At 34.1% G+C, this 15,360-nt stretch overlaps 1 protein-coding gene and 1 pseudogene across 7 annotated transcripts; both read right to left on the minus strand.

The window, feature by feature from the left end:
• Positions 1,464-3,179, minus strand: LOC104732503. 7 transcript variants are annotated; one of them, XM_010452049.2, is made up of 6 exons: positions 2,541-3,179; positions 2,342-2,404; positions 2,225-2,243; positions 2,063-2,129; positions 1,801-1,927; positions 1,464-1,664 (listed from the first exon to the last, which is right to left on the minus strand). In XM_010452049.2, exons 1-6 carry the CDS (start codon positions 2,559-2,561, stop codon positions 1,632-1,634), a joined length of 330 nt encoding a protein of 109 aa, XP_010450351.1. In that variant the 5' UTR covers positions 2,562-3,179; the 3' UTR covers positions 1,464-1,631. The 7 variants fall into 7 exon arrangements, 3 of the variants coding, with proteins under 3 accessions (XP_010450351.1, XP_010450354.1, XP_010450353.1); XR_758872.2 differs by having other exon boundaries at positions 1,464-1,932; XM_010452052.2 differs by lacking the exon at positions 2,063-2,129 and having other exon boundaries at positions 1,801-1,932; positions 2,181-2,243; positions 2,541-3,167.
• Positions 6,143-6,580, minus strand: LOC109128167 (annotated as a pseudogene).

Raw genomic sequence — 15,360 nt, forward strand, 5'->3', positions numbered from 1 at the left:
TGGTACACTTATCGGTGGACGTATATGTGTATCAAAAACTAAGTGTACCAAAAATATCTGACGTACACCTTCAACAGTCAATATGACCCAAAAGATATTTATGATAGAATAATAGTCTGTTGCGACAGATTTATGCGACAGCCTTCTCTCGTTACAGATATTTTTGGTATATTTTGTTTGTTTTTTGAAATAGTTTTCGTAGTGTATTGGTAGACTTCTAGTCTGTGGTAGATTTAGTAGGCATTTTTGACAGCTGTAAAGTATTACGAGAATAATACGAATTTGTTTGAGCTGGCAAAGACAGTCTAGCGTTGCGATAGACTTATTGGAGGAAGATCTAAACACGTTTGCTGTTCTTCCGATTAATGGTGTTCATATAATAAAGTTTGTAGCAGATTCATCAATCGTGTTCTGTTTGTCGGCCGGAGCAAACGTCTTTTTCCTACTCAGTTTCGGAAATCTTTCCTCTGGGTTCATCCATGGAAGAGCAAGATATCGTTTTGGAAATCTATATAACTCACTTTTTATAGGTTTTTAATTTAGAAATCAGATGTTGAGACGAAAATCTATAATAGTTGAGTAAAAACCCTACAAGTGAAACCAAAAAAATAGACATAAGTCGTGAAAAAATAAAGTGAGGCAGGGAAAATTAGGGTTTTCAGTCGTATGTTAGAGGTAGAAGACGAGGATATTCTGGTAATTTCGGGTTCATTAAACCTAAAATCGAACGTGTACGTACATATAAACGTGTACGTACATATGAACGCATACGTACATAACGTTCTTGAGATTAGTGTACGTACATAACGTTCTTTTGCTTAGTGTCCATAAATCCGTTTTAATGAACGATATTATTGTAATTTTGTAGTTATCTTCAACATATCTTCTTCTGCAACCCTAGCTAATATTGTCGTTGTTGTTCACCGGAAATGGAACAAGTAAGAGATGTTACTAGAAAAAGTAAGAGATGTTACTAGAACAACCTATGTAATTCGTAATTGTTTATTTATTTATTATATTTTCGAGAGGTAATGAACAATAACCACACAAAATTACATTTTAACTATAGAGGGTAATATTTAGATAACATAAATATATAATACTCAGTTCAACTAGGTACAACTAAATATATATTTAGATTTGCATTTATATTTAAAATATGAAAATGATAATTAAGGTTTATACGAATTTCTTTACATATTGAACTATTAAAGAACTATGTTTAATCAACAATACAAGAATTAATCACTTTCTAATACATACTATCGTTTTCACATAAAACACTCTTTATAGTATAAGGAAGATTTAGTAAGTGATCATCTCAAATGAAGCAAAAGAGGTGAAACCCAAGATTTTATGAACATTGTGTTATGAAAGCCTTGTATATGCTAATTAATACTGATAAATTTTGTGGCCAACTGCTAATTAATAATTTATATTATAGTCCAAATGGAAATACGAAAAAATGCAAAAATTCAACTATGAATATGAGAGTACAACTGGACAAATATGTATAATTAGTTATAGACCATCACCCCTCATGTCAAGTCGCTACACACTCTAAATCATAGTTCAAACTCATTTTAGTTACAGCGAAATTAGAGAGACACTACAATGAAGCTCAAATTCCTTTACCATAATTCTGTGACTACGAAAATAGCTCTCTGCGTGTGATGGCAAAGAAAGACCGTGCATGTGACACAAAGCAATAAACAGGAAAGATTGCATAATGTTCTTGAAGAGATAATTCAAAGATATGAGGAAAACGAGGAAACAAGATCAGCCCAGTGAAATTAAAACCTGTGAGAGTTGTGAGGGTGTTCGCTCTCCTTCAAATTCTTCCTTAGCAATAAGGGCCCAGCTGCCTTCACCATGTCGCTTCACAGCAGCAATGAGCTCCTCATCCTCCTCAGATGACCATTTTTTTCTTCTCTTCCGAGGAGCCATACAAGCAAAAGAAAAACAGAACACAAATTATGAATGAAATTTATTTGTCTAAAAAAGCATACACAAGGCACAGTATCATCATAACTCAAAAACCAGCTCGAATTTTGGTTTTTACTGAAGCTTCTTAATCCCAGGGAAAGAGGGAAGGATCGAGATGAGAGCATCATTGTATCCTACAGGCTCTGTTCCATATGAGTAAACGAGAAAATAAAAAATCATTACACGAAGAAGACTTGGAATTGGCCACCGAGTTGTTCAATGTAGCACAGAATTTGACCTTCTTTCACTTGGTCTTTCTGTCAGATTAAACAAAAGCAAACAAGAGAGTAGTAATCAGTGGTTTTTTTTACCCCATAAAATCAAAACACTCTCTTTTGTTCAAGAAGATTGGTACCTCTTTACATGACGAAGGCATGCGTTTACCCTTTATAGTTTTGGATCTCCTGTAGAACCCTACCTGCGCATTACCACACCATTTAGATTGGGGACAACTTTCTGATTGAAACTCACATCTCCTTTTTTCATTTTTAATGGAGAAATAGCTTCCAATGAATGCTCTGATATATTGCGTTTATGTTGTGTGGGTCTCTTACTTTTGGAGATTGGAGAATCATCAAACCCTGATCAGCAGCTGAGGACGCTGGTCTTGTGATAGCCAATGAAGTAGAAGGAGTTGATCCATTCGTAATGGGTTTGCCTCAAATTCACGTCTTGAGCAGAGAGATAGAGAGATTCAAAGAGTCTTTCCTCACAGATCAAGATTCAAAAAAATCAAAGAGCTGATGAAGAAGAAGAAGAAGAAGAAGAAGAAAGAAGAGAAATGAAAAATAGAAACAATTGAGAGAATAACAAATAGAAGCTTTTTTTTTTTTTTTGTTCTCAATGATTTTGCCGGTGGATCTAAACCAAAAAAATAAAAATAAAAATAAGAGCAACTTAAGAAGAAAACGATCAACCATAAGAAAATAGTAACAATCAACCATAAGAAAACGAAATTCACGCCAAATAAAAACTAGATCTACAAATTTGTTTTTGAGAGAGAAAGTGAACAGTAAGCTCAGAGAACAATTGTCTAGCTCTGATCAATTTTTTTCTTTTGCCATGATTTTAGTCGAAAAAGATGAATCAAATTAGAAGGAATCAATCTCATATTCTTTTGCCAACCCAAATTTAAAAGAATCCAAAAAAAAATTAGGAAGGGATCCTTCAAGATTTTTGTGTTCTTTACTCTTAAAATTCAAAGACAGTTTTAAATGTAAATGGCATAAACCATAATAAAAGACACAACTCTAGTTTAGAAGTTATGTGTTATTCTAGTAAGTCGACAATCTCAACGTGTTAGTAATAAACCTACTTTTATGTAATATTCTAGGTAATTTCCCTAAATTTAATTATAAATGGCATAAAACATAATAAAACACACAACTCAGGTATAGAAATAATTTGTAAACTTTTATGTGTTATTCTAGTAAGTCGAAAATCTCAACGTGTTAGTCTAGTAATAAACCTACTTTTATGTAATATTCTAGATAATTTCTCTTTTTCTCAATGTATCTTTCTTTTACTTTTGGAAGAAAATTTTTCTCTATAAGAGAAATTGTAGTAGGTAACCAAAGTTTAGGTGTAGTTTAAGTAGCTAAATCAACAAAAAAATAATAATCGGACAATCAAATTTCTAATTTGGGAAATGTACACGATGAAACGATCTTTGTTTTTTGGTTTGGTTTCTTTTCTTATGAAGAATTTCCCTAATAGTTTACATAAAGAAATAATATTTAACTTCGAGCCTTTTTAAATTTTTGAATAGATAATTGATTTAGTACTCTTGCCATCGTTTTCCTCTAAAGCATATATATTTTTACTCTGAAACTAGGTTTTCACCCGCAGTACACCGCGAGACTAAATTATAAATTAATTTATTTTAAATTATAATTTTATATTAATTTAGTTTTCAAATTCCCAATTAATTAAATTTTAACTAATTAATTTATAATTTTGTTTAGAATATTTTTCTTCTTCTTACGTTTTATACAACTTATAACTTAATTACATTAAATTTGTTATTAGATAGAATATAAAAGTTTAAAACACATAGTTTTATTTTCTATAATTAAACAGAGGTATATGTCTATATGGTATGTTAGTGTATATTTTTATGTGTATACAATTTTTTTTTTTGGAATATTAAGAATGTGTTGTAGTATGTGTAATATTTTGTATTTCATATACAAAATAATTTATAAGTTAATTTTCTAAACTATGACTACAAATCTATAGTATATGCTATGCTAGGCGGATCACGCAACATGTTCACATATTTTTAATCCACAAAAACTCATTATACGAAACCTGTGGATAGTATGTGAGGCTAAAAGTCACTTTTTATCAAATCAGTTTTTCAAAATTTTAAAGAACAATTCACTCACTTCCTTTTAAAATAAGGAAATAAAATCTGTATATATTTACAATTATGTTTGTTACCTTTTAAAAGACTTAGTTTCTATAAAAAATCAAATATAAGTAGAGTTAATTTGTTTATTAAATTAATTATTTAATGCTAATGTCATTCCTGTAAATAAATGCCAACTTCAGGATTTATTTTATAAATGTCTCCAAAAATATATATATATAGACTAGATTTTAACCCGCAGTACACCGCGGGACTATATTTTTAAAAGTAAAATAAAAATCTAAATTTTTAGTAGATTAAATAAATAAATATATATATATATATATGACTAATGTTTTGTAAATTTTAAATGTATATCCCTTATATCTATATATTATTTAGGTTTACCGGTTTAAAAATTTAGGTTTACCAGTTTAAATTGTTAAATTCAAAATATAACCCGTGATATAACATAATATTGCTTGTTTATTTTACATAATCGTAATTTAATAAACTCAGTTAGATATGCCTAATATTCTAAGTCGATGGTTTTAACAAAATAATGAACTGATGATTTACTAACAATTAATGATATAATTTTCAATTTTTATTAATACACAAACTCATCCTGCTACATACCCAAACACAATTTTTCTTCCTTACTTAAGTAAGACATGCATGTTTTTCAAAATCCAAATAACGAAAAATGCAAAAAAAATATAGTTACATTAATTTTATGTATTTTATGATGATTTAAAGCAAGTAAACTAAACAAATCAAACAAAGATGATAGGAAAATCGTAATTTTAATTAAAAAAAAAATTATATTTCAAACAAAATATTTTAATTGTGTTTGGTTATAAGGATAGTAAATAATTAATTGAAGATATTGTAATTAATTTAATTAGATATTGTAATTAGTCATTATTGAGATATTTTAGGAATTCTTGTTTAGCCCAAAGTAATGGTTTTAAATTTTAATTTAAAAATTAATGATAATGGCATTCATTGTAAATAAGTAGCAACTCTAGGATTTATTTGCTAAATGTCTCCAAAAATGTATATATAGATTAAAAATCAAAATAGAATATCAAACACTAAACAAAACAAACTAAATATAACAAACAAATGGTCATGAAGTATATTGTGGGATAAATAATTAATATAAACATTTAGCCGCACAAACGGTCAGGAAATTTATTTATTCCTCTATTTAGAAAACATCCAATATTTAACAAACAAATACAATAAAAATATAAATTATAATAAAAAATTATATTCACGCGGTATACCACAGGTTAAAATCTAGTTATTTTATATTATAGGAAAAAATATTGTTTTGTAAAATTGGAAACTTGATACTAATTAAATTAATTATAAACTTAATACTTAATGTTAAAAGGAATGGTTTCAATTGTTTTGAAAATCTTTTTAGGATGGGAAATCTTGTTTCCAAAATAAAAACTTCATATTAATTAATTAAATAAAAAACAAATTAATAATTAATATCAATGGCATGCTTGTAAATAGGTTCCAACTTCAAGATTTATTTGCTAAATGTTTTTAAAAATGTATATATAAATATATAATATACAGAAATATGTAAATAATTTAAACATATTCTTTAAATATTAACTAGATGATACATGTTTTTCTTTTTGCTAAGCAAATAAATATCATATATAATGAAAAGGTTGGGTTTACATTTTGGTTACCATAAACTTTGGTCCCTTGGCAAAAAAGATAAAAACAAGGAAGCAAAACCAAGATCAGCTAGACTTTTCAAGGAGTCTCACGCAGGGGTAGCTAGATCCAATCGCGCATAAGAGTCCTGAAACGTCGTCTTTGAGTCCGAGCAGTGATGGAGTTAATAATTTCCCTGTCAATGGTCTTGAAAACAATAAGCGGGGGAATAACCTGAGAGTTGTGAAGGATGTTGTTCCTTTGTTTCCAGATTGCGTAGACCGTCGCCTGAGCCACAAGTTTCCTGAGGGTCAGGGGCGATGTTCTGTTTCTGACCATTGTCCAGGAGATGAGGTCTTCCCAACTACTGAAGGCTGTTGAAGGGAGGTTCAGCTTAGAGAGCACCTTCGACCATATACAGTGGCTGTAGTCGCAGGAAATGAATAAGTGAAACCTGGTCTCTATAGAGCTAGAGCACAGACAGCATAACGGAGAGACCTGCATTCCCTATGATGAGAGCCTTTCCCTAGTTGGTAAGCGATCAAGGTGACAAATCCACATGTTGAAAGCGTTTTTTGGGGTTGCCCCTATAAACCAGATCGAGTCAGTCCAGCTCTTGATAGTCTCTTTGAGCCTAATAGCGTTCCAAGTTGCAGAGGATGAAAAATCATGGCACTTAACATTATCAACTACCCAGTCGTAAGAATCTTCGGAGCCTGACTGGAGGGGGAGGGGAATTGAGGTGAGATAAGCATGGAGATCCAGAGCTTCATTTGAGCGAGGTGAAGGGAGTTTCCAAATAGAACCTGCAACTACATCTGCAACAGTAGCTGTGATGGGTATCCGAAGCCGATTTGGGCCCTCACATCCGAGGAAGTTGATCAGAGGGCCAAAAGGGGTCCATGAATCACCCCAGAAACTCGCAGATCTTCCATTACCCAGAGTGCATCTAATGAACTTCCCAGCTAGAGGTCTCAGCCGGAGTAAAGACCGCCAGTTCCAAGTGTCAGTTTGCTTTTCTTTAGCAAACCAGAAGGTGAACTCTTGAAGATGATGGTATTTGTGCCAAGCTACCCACAGTGAGCCACCATTTGAAAATAATAACCAAATAAACTTGAGGCTCAAAGCGTTATTCCACTCAGAGAAACGTCGAAGACCAAGGCCACCTTCAGACTTTGGTAAACAGACCTTTGACCATGCCAGCTTTGCTTTACTGTGATTCTCAATTCCCCCTGACCACAAAAACCTGGAACAAAGAGCCTCAATCTCTCTAATGCAACCTTTTGGTACTTTGAAAGTGGAAATCCAGAATACTACTGTCCCTGTGATAACTGAAGCAATCAATTGAAGCCTTCCTGCAAAGGATAGAGATTTGACTGCCCAACTCAAGAATCTGGCCTTAATTTTTTCCACCAAAGGGGCGTACTCTGCTACTTTCAGTTTTCTGCACATCAAAGGAAGTCCCAAATAGCGGATTGGAAGAGAGCCAGTTGGGAAACCATATTGAGATATGGCCAATGTTTCAACTTCATTAACCCCAGCTAAAAATAACTCAGTCTTTTCTCTGTTCATTTGGAGACCCGACCAACCCGCAAAATCATCAAGAATCTCAATAATACCATGAAGAGACGAGCTACCACCATCAAAAAAGATCATCACATCATCCGCAAATATCAGGTGTGAAATTTTTAGACCTGATGTTTTGGGATGATAGAAGATATATCCAGCATCAAACCTTGACAGAAGGAGCTTCGAGAAAACCTCCATAGCAAGGACGAATAGATAAGGAGATAGGGGATCTCCTTGTCTAAGCCCTCTCTTGCTTTTGAAAAAACCTCCTGGTGCTCCATTGACCGAGACTGAGAAAGTAGGGGATGAGATGCATTCCAATATCCAGTTAACAAACTGCTCTGGGACTTTGATGCCTCTCAGGGTGGAGATGATGAAGTCCCACCTGATAGAATCAAAAGCTTTGCGCAGGTCTACCTTGAGCATACCTCTGGGGTCAATATTCTTTCTGTTGTAACCATGCACAATCTCAGTCGCCAACAATACATTTTCAGATAAGAGTCTTCCCGGGATGAAAGCTGATTGGGAAGGAGAAATTACCTCTGAGAGTAATTGCATTAATCTGGATGCAAGCAGTTTAGAGATAACCTTATACAAGGTATTAAGGCATGAGATTGGTCTAAACTCAGAGGGTCTTGATGCATTAGTGATCTTAGGGATTAACACCAGATTAGTGGCATTCCACTGTTTTAAAAGCTTTCCAGAGGAGAAAGATTCCTTGATCGCTGCGGTAACCTCACCACCAACCACATTCCAACAGCTTATAAAGAATTCAGCTGGGTACCCATCTGGTCCACTTGCTTTATTTTTGGGGAGAGAGCAGAAAGCTTCCTTAATCTCTTCACTTGAGAAAGGTGCTGTTAAAAACTGGGCTTAGGCCTCTGAGCAGCCGAAGTTAAGCAAATTTGTGATGTCCTCTTGAACAAACAATGGGGGTGGGACGTCAGAACCAAGCAGGGTCGAGAAATAGTCGACGCAGACATCTTGAATTCCTTGGGGAGACTCAACCCTTTCACCAGCTTCGTTTTCCAAATAATGTATATGATTCATAGCTTTCCTTTGATTCACCATTTTATGAAAGTATCTATGCACATGTTTTTATGAAAGTAGATAAGGAGATACATGTTTTTCTATGCACATGTTTTATTCATACGAGACGTTTTGTAAGATTTTATAATTGTTTCTTCGTATGTGGAGTATATTCTAAAGGTATAGAAAGTTCTTCTGTAGATCGCTATATTCGATTTTGTTGATGTGACTAATATGTTGCTTAAGTGAAGTCTCTTTACGAAAATCTAATTTGTCTCAAGATATTCTCTTGCAATTGCCATTATTTGAAACGTGAACTTTTGGTAGCTTTGGTTACCACTCTTCTTGCTTACCTTAGCATTTCTTGAAATCTACCTCTAGCTTACAGTTCTTGTTTTCGTAGGCGTTTTGCTGAATTTGTTATCTTTGTAAGCTCGTCCAACCTTCTGTTTCTTCCTTGCTTATTTACCTTGTACTACAAGTTCTATGTTATGTTCACATGTAAAGTACTAGGATGACAAAAAGTCTACATGTAATAAAGTTTTCGAAGTTCTTAAATAGTGACTTGTGAAGCCTTGCATGGTCCTAAATCTGGTTTAATATAAAACAGTCTTTTGTTCCCTGGTCAGAGATATTATGACTTCTTTAGATCATGTATGGGGAATATTTTATTAACACAATATTAATTTACATTTTCCATCCCCCAACTTTCGTCTTTAGACCATCGTTACTCCAGCACCGTTCTGAACGATTCTTTAAAAAAAGAAAAAAAATTATTTTAATCACAATTGATTGTAACCAATCAAAAGTCAACACATGTTGATATTTGTTGAGAACGGTTACTTCCCCAAGCAACAGAAGGCACGATACTCTTCTTATTAGACCAAATAATGAATTTTTTTATTTTGTTTTTGGGTCCCACTTATAAGAATAACAGTGAGAGTATCTCCCAGTAATGATGCTCTTAGTAGCTCACTTTGGAGGAACTTAAAAATAGTGTATCCTTCATCTGGCACCATTTGTCCATTTGCTTTGCGGCGATGTACTGATAGTTGTTTGCTTCCATTTTTTTTCTTTTTCTTAACCATAGGACCAATTCTATACATTTAAAATCTATATATATATTTGTTATTATTTATAAAATAAATCTCTAAAAATATCCAAAAATAGCATTACTTCAGATTTTGTCTCCTAAATATTTTACATAACATTCCAACTAAAAAAAAATACAGAATAATTAATATAGAAACAAAAACTATAATATATTTAACTACACATTCTATTCAGTATTGAAAATATTCTATCTCGAAATCCTTTGCAAACAAAGAAAACAACAATTTGATTCCTATTTTATTTTTCAAAACCTAAGAACAATTGGATTCTTATTTTATTTTCCAAAACCTCTGAGCTTTGATTCTTAACGTAAAAAAAAACTTCCATTCACATCTATTTAAATATTATAATTAATAAAATTTAAAATATTACAAATATGTGAAATTAAATAATTAAAAATACTATATAATATGATTATATAGTATATGGATTATAAAGAAGAATAATGGAATTAATAAAATATCATTAAATTTGTACCAACACGGGTTAAATCTTCATTTTATTATTTGTCAACACTATTAATATTAAAATATTTGACATATTTAAATTAAGTTGATTTAACTTAGATTGTGTAAAATAATTAAATCATTAGAAAAATGTGACTTAATCATAGCGTATAAATGACTTATTATGTATAACTCCTCACCTCTCTTCTCTCTCTGCGATAACCGACGCTTGCAGAAAACTTCTCACCGGCAAGCTTTTTCCCCAAGTGTTTCCTGGCTGGCGTCGACCTCGTTGACGCCGGTCGGTGATTTCCCTTTGTTTCCAGTTTCATTTTTCTATTTCAATTTACAAATCCCTAATAAATTGGCCAATGATCTCTGCAATTTCATTGGTTTTCTTCTTTCAATTCTTCGTTATTTTCCTCTTCTTTGGGATGAGATTCATTCCGACCAGAATCCAGCAAATTTTCCGGTGATGTGTTGATGCCTATCTGCTGAATGTGTGTTCAAGCGGTTTCCCTTGTTCTTTGTATGAAATTGTTCTTCATCCCCATTGTCAGTTCTGCTTCGGCATGAATTTATTTTTGAGAGATGACTTTCAATTTCGAGTCTGGGATCCTGGCGAACCAATGGGTGGATTAGATGATGGTAACAATAAGACTCACTTAGATCTTATTGTTAAACATCTTCTCTACCTCTGTTCATCGGTTATGGGGTTTCTACAATCACTCCTAAAGGTGATGAAATTTTTTGATGTTGATGGTTTTTTATGCTGGTTCTCAAAATCCTTTGCTCCGCTAATTTGTCTATTTGGATATGATGATGCTTTATTTGGATCCAAAGATACATTGCGGTTAATCTATGATGAATTATGGTTGTTGTGGTTGAGTCTTTTCATCTTGTCAAGATGGATTCATGGGATTGCTCAAATCCAAGAAAAATTGTTCCAGTTCATGTGCTTGGTGTGTCCGCTGGTGATTTATCATGATGTATTGTGGAACATATTTTCAATTACGTTTTGGCGGTTTTGGGTTTCGAAGTCATCTACAAGAACCATTCATTTACTGCCATCGAAGAATATCAACAAAGGAATCGAGATTATGAAGTTATCATGGGTGATATTTACAACCAAATTAACACCATCGCCTAACGCGGGAGATGGAACTGTTTGTGTGGTTAGCGATGTAACTGATGGATCGCAACCCTTTGATTTTCATAAAAAGTTTTGGTGCTACACAAGAGAAAAGATAGCCCAACAAGAAGATCAGACGACAAAGACGATGAAGGAAAATAACAGATTGAATAATCTGTTAGCGTGTAAGGTTTATCTACATCAGAAAGCAACATGTTTTTTCACTTTCTCGTATTTTTTGTTATACTTAATATTTGGTTGTATGGTATGCGGAGCTTCACTTTATACGCTCTTTGATACATTTGTATTCTCGATTTCAAATTAATGAAGAATGAAGGTGTTAAAAAGAAATGACTTATTATGTATTTAGATCCCTTATTTTTTTGTTATAATAATTAAAAATTAAAATAGAATCTCAAACACTAAACAGAACAAACTAAATATAACAAACAAATGGTCATTAAGTATATTGCGGGTTAAAAATTTATTATAAACATTTAGCCACACAAACAGTCGGGAAATTTAGTTATTCCTCTATTTGCAAAAAATCCAATATTTAACAAACAAATACAATATAAATATAAATAATAATAAAAATTATATTTTAAAATCTAGTTCATGATTGTAAATCTTAACATTTTCATATTTAATAAATATTTATATTCTTAACCAAAAATAAACACACACACATTAATTGAGTTATCGAGAAACTATGCCATATGTGTTGTTTATAACTTTACTCATCACCAGTTTTTTTTTTTTTTGGTATCGATCCATCATCACCAGTTTTCTTTTCAAGTAGTCTCTCATAAGCTCCTTTTATTTTGTTCTTTTATATGTTTGATCTTGTTGTTTATGACCTATTTTGTTTGAAAAAACAATGTGATATTAAAATTTTGAAATAATGGTTATATGTTAAATATTGTGAATTAAGAAATTAATGTATTTTTTTTTTGGGATATTCAAACGTTTGTTTCTTCTAATTCTCAATCACTAAACACATTAAAAACGATCATCCGGTGACCCAAACTCCATAAACTTTGCCACTCAGCCAAGTATTCTCACATGACTAAATATACAAAGATAAATGGAGCAAAATCCTTAGAGTATCTCCAACACTACTCTATTTTAGAATCAAAATGTAACATTTGCTTCAACAATACTTTATATTTTATTTTATAATAGGAAAATGATAGGATTGTTCTATATTTAAACCAATTTTATTTTTAACTCAATATTTTTACATTAGCACTATTTTAGAGTTGGAAATAAAATGATACATTAAAAAAAAACAATGCTCTACGACTTTTTTGTAATAACTCTATTTTAGAGATACTATATTGGAAGATGGTCTTAATCCTTCCAATTATACATATGTCTACGACTTGATTTGTGTGGTACTTACTTCACTCTCGGACCTTCAATCACGTAGGACTCTTTTGGTGATCCGTATCAAACATCACATATAACCCCTCTTGGTGTTTGCTCAAATACATTATGAAATTTAATCTTTATTAAAATACTATTTCTAACATTTAATGTCAAGTTTTTGTTGGAATGTCCGTGATCTAAATAGATCTCATAAGCATTCCATCATAAAACAGTGGGTGGAAGGAAATAAGTTTCAGTTTGGTTGTTTGTTGGAGATTCGGGTTAGGGAAAGGAAGGCTCAGCGGTTGGGGATTCACTTGTTCCCTGGTTGGTCCATTTTAACACATTATGAGTATAATTGTCGGGGCCGCATTTGGCTGTGGAAGGACACGGCGCGGTTGGATCTTTTTTACAAGAGTGAGCAACTCATAACTTGCTCTGTGAAAATAGATGATCTGCCAGAGGAGTTCTTTTGCTCATTCGTATATGCTTTAAATACAGTGGAGGTTCGTAAAGTATTATGGGAGGAGCTACGAGATCATCATGATTCGCCTATTTTCACAGTAAGCCTTGGCTTTTGTTTGGCAACTTGAATGAAACCTTGGATATGGTGGAGCATTCCATGATTGATGTTAATCCGATAATCTCAGGTGGTATGCGGGATTTTCAAGCAGTAGTGAACAACTGTTCTCTCTCAGACATGGCTTTCCATGGTCCCCTTTTTACATGGGGTAATAAGCGGGATAATGATCTGATTCTTAAAAAGCTGGATCGCGTGATGGTGAATGACGCATGGTTTCGGTTGTATCCGCAGACATATAGCGTGTTTCTGCTGAGGGTTGCTCTGATCATCTGAACTGCAGGATCATGGTTACGGTTGGTGTTGATAATCATACTCGACGGTGTAAACCGTTCAAGTTTGTCAACTTAATGGAGAAGATGGAGAAGTTTAGGCCGCTAGTTGACTCCTACTGGAAAACCACACAACCTCTACACTCTTCAGGTTTTCTAGAAAACTCAAAGGGTTAATGAAACGACCGACCTTTTTTTTATTAATAAATAATAATAATAATAATATAATAAATAAACTACAACTAGTGGTCCCATATCCACTAGCCACCTAACCACAATCACAATCAACAGCTGAATAACAACCAATAAATATCCAATAAACCAATAATCAATAAAATAATATCTAGTACTAATTCCAGTCACAAACTAATGATCCAAACAGCATAATTCAAATAACCAGCAATCCTAAACAATGTTCTAGGACTCAACTCTAGCAACCTAACAGATGCCAGACAACCAAGCGAACCACTAGAACATCCCCTCTTCATTGCCTTGATTCCACGATCACACTTTGCCTTTAGCTGCACCACAAACACATATTGCAATGCATGAGTATTTTATAAACACTCAGTAAGGCAATCCTCCCATCTATTGGGCTATACACACAAGCAATAGAGTATCAATAACCAACACACAACAATCAACAACAGACAAATAACAAACCAGGACTCAGCATCGACCGACGCCAACATGCATCGACCGATGCCCAATGGGGAAGCATCGATCGACACAGAAGCTGCATCGACCGATGCAAGTGTAACTTGCATCGACCGATACCCAATCCGCATCGACCGACGCATGCTCGACGTAACGCAAAAACCCTAGAGTTTTACGCGCCGTCCTCGCACTTGCATCGACCGACGCAAGTTATGCATCGATCGACGCAACGTCGAGCACCGTGTTTTTTTCCCCGAAGCTTCTCGCCGGATCTTTGTTCCTACAACCACAAAACTCGATCCCAAGCCACAAGAAAGCTTCCTAACGTCTATAGAAACGATCTAACAAGCCTAACATCACACAACAAGCAGATTAAAGAATCCTCTAGCTTAGATAAGCCATGGTCATGCACTTACCTTTGCCACAGAAGAATCTGAACCTCTAACAAACAAGAACAAGCCTCTAGGAAGCTCCTAAAACGATCCCAGCTACAGATCTCACCAAGAAACGCCACAAATCTCCAGAAATCACCAAGAACTCTCAATAACTTTTTCTCTCTTTTCGTTTCTCCCAAAAACGGCCACCACCCACGACTAATGAGACAAAACGACTTAAGGGTTTTCCCTTCTCCCTTTTGCCCAAAACGCAGCGTTTGACTTAAGTCAAAACGCAGAGAATTGAGTCAGCATCGACCGATGCTCTAATTGCATCGATCGATGCACACCCTAAACCGGGATTCCGGTTCGCGGGTGTTACAATTCACCCCCACCAAACTAGATTCGTCCTCGAATCTCGAACAACCATCAGCCAAGGACTCCCGTGCAACCGTCTCTACAGCCTGCACTGCTCTGACCGATCTACAGAAGGTCACTTCTAGGCGATAGACTCACGCTCCAGGCGTCATTTGCTCTCGACTTTTGGACTTTCCTTTACTCATAGGCCTAGACCTTGAGTTCTTATTTGGCTCCTCATCAGACCTAAGTCTGCATGCCAAATGTTGGCTCCTCATCGAGCCTAAACCAGCATGCCATAATATATAAGGAAAAATCCAAAATCATCTCTCAGATCGTCACCCTACCGCGCGCCTCCGGACCGTCGTCCGAAGTCGATATACCAACCATACTCCCAAGCCACAAAGTCTCTGAATATGGCAGTACTAGGAGAACCTAAGT

Source organism: Camelina sativa, chromosome 12 (assembly GCF_000633955.1).
Source record: "Camelina sativa cultivar DH55 chromosome 12, Cs, whole genome shotgun sequence".
NCBI classification, from domain to species: domain Eukaryota; kingdom Viridiplantae; phylum Streptophyta; class Magnoliopsida; order Brassicales; family Brassicaceae; genus Camelina; species Camelina sativa.

Coding starts and splice junctions, on each gene's coding strand:
- LOC104732503 (XM_010452049.2), bottom strand. CDS start 2,561: ATGATTCTCCAATCTCCAAAA. Junction 2,405..2,540: donor TGATTCTCCAATCTCCAAAA/GTAAGAGACCCA, acceptor GGTAATGCGCAG/GTAGGGTTCTACAGGAGATC. Junction 1,928..2,062: donor CCTGGGATTAAGAAGCTTCA/GTAAAAACCAAA, acceptor TCGGAAGAGAAG/AAAAAAATGGTCATCTGAGG.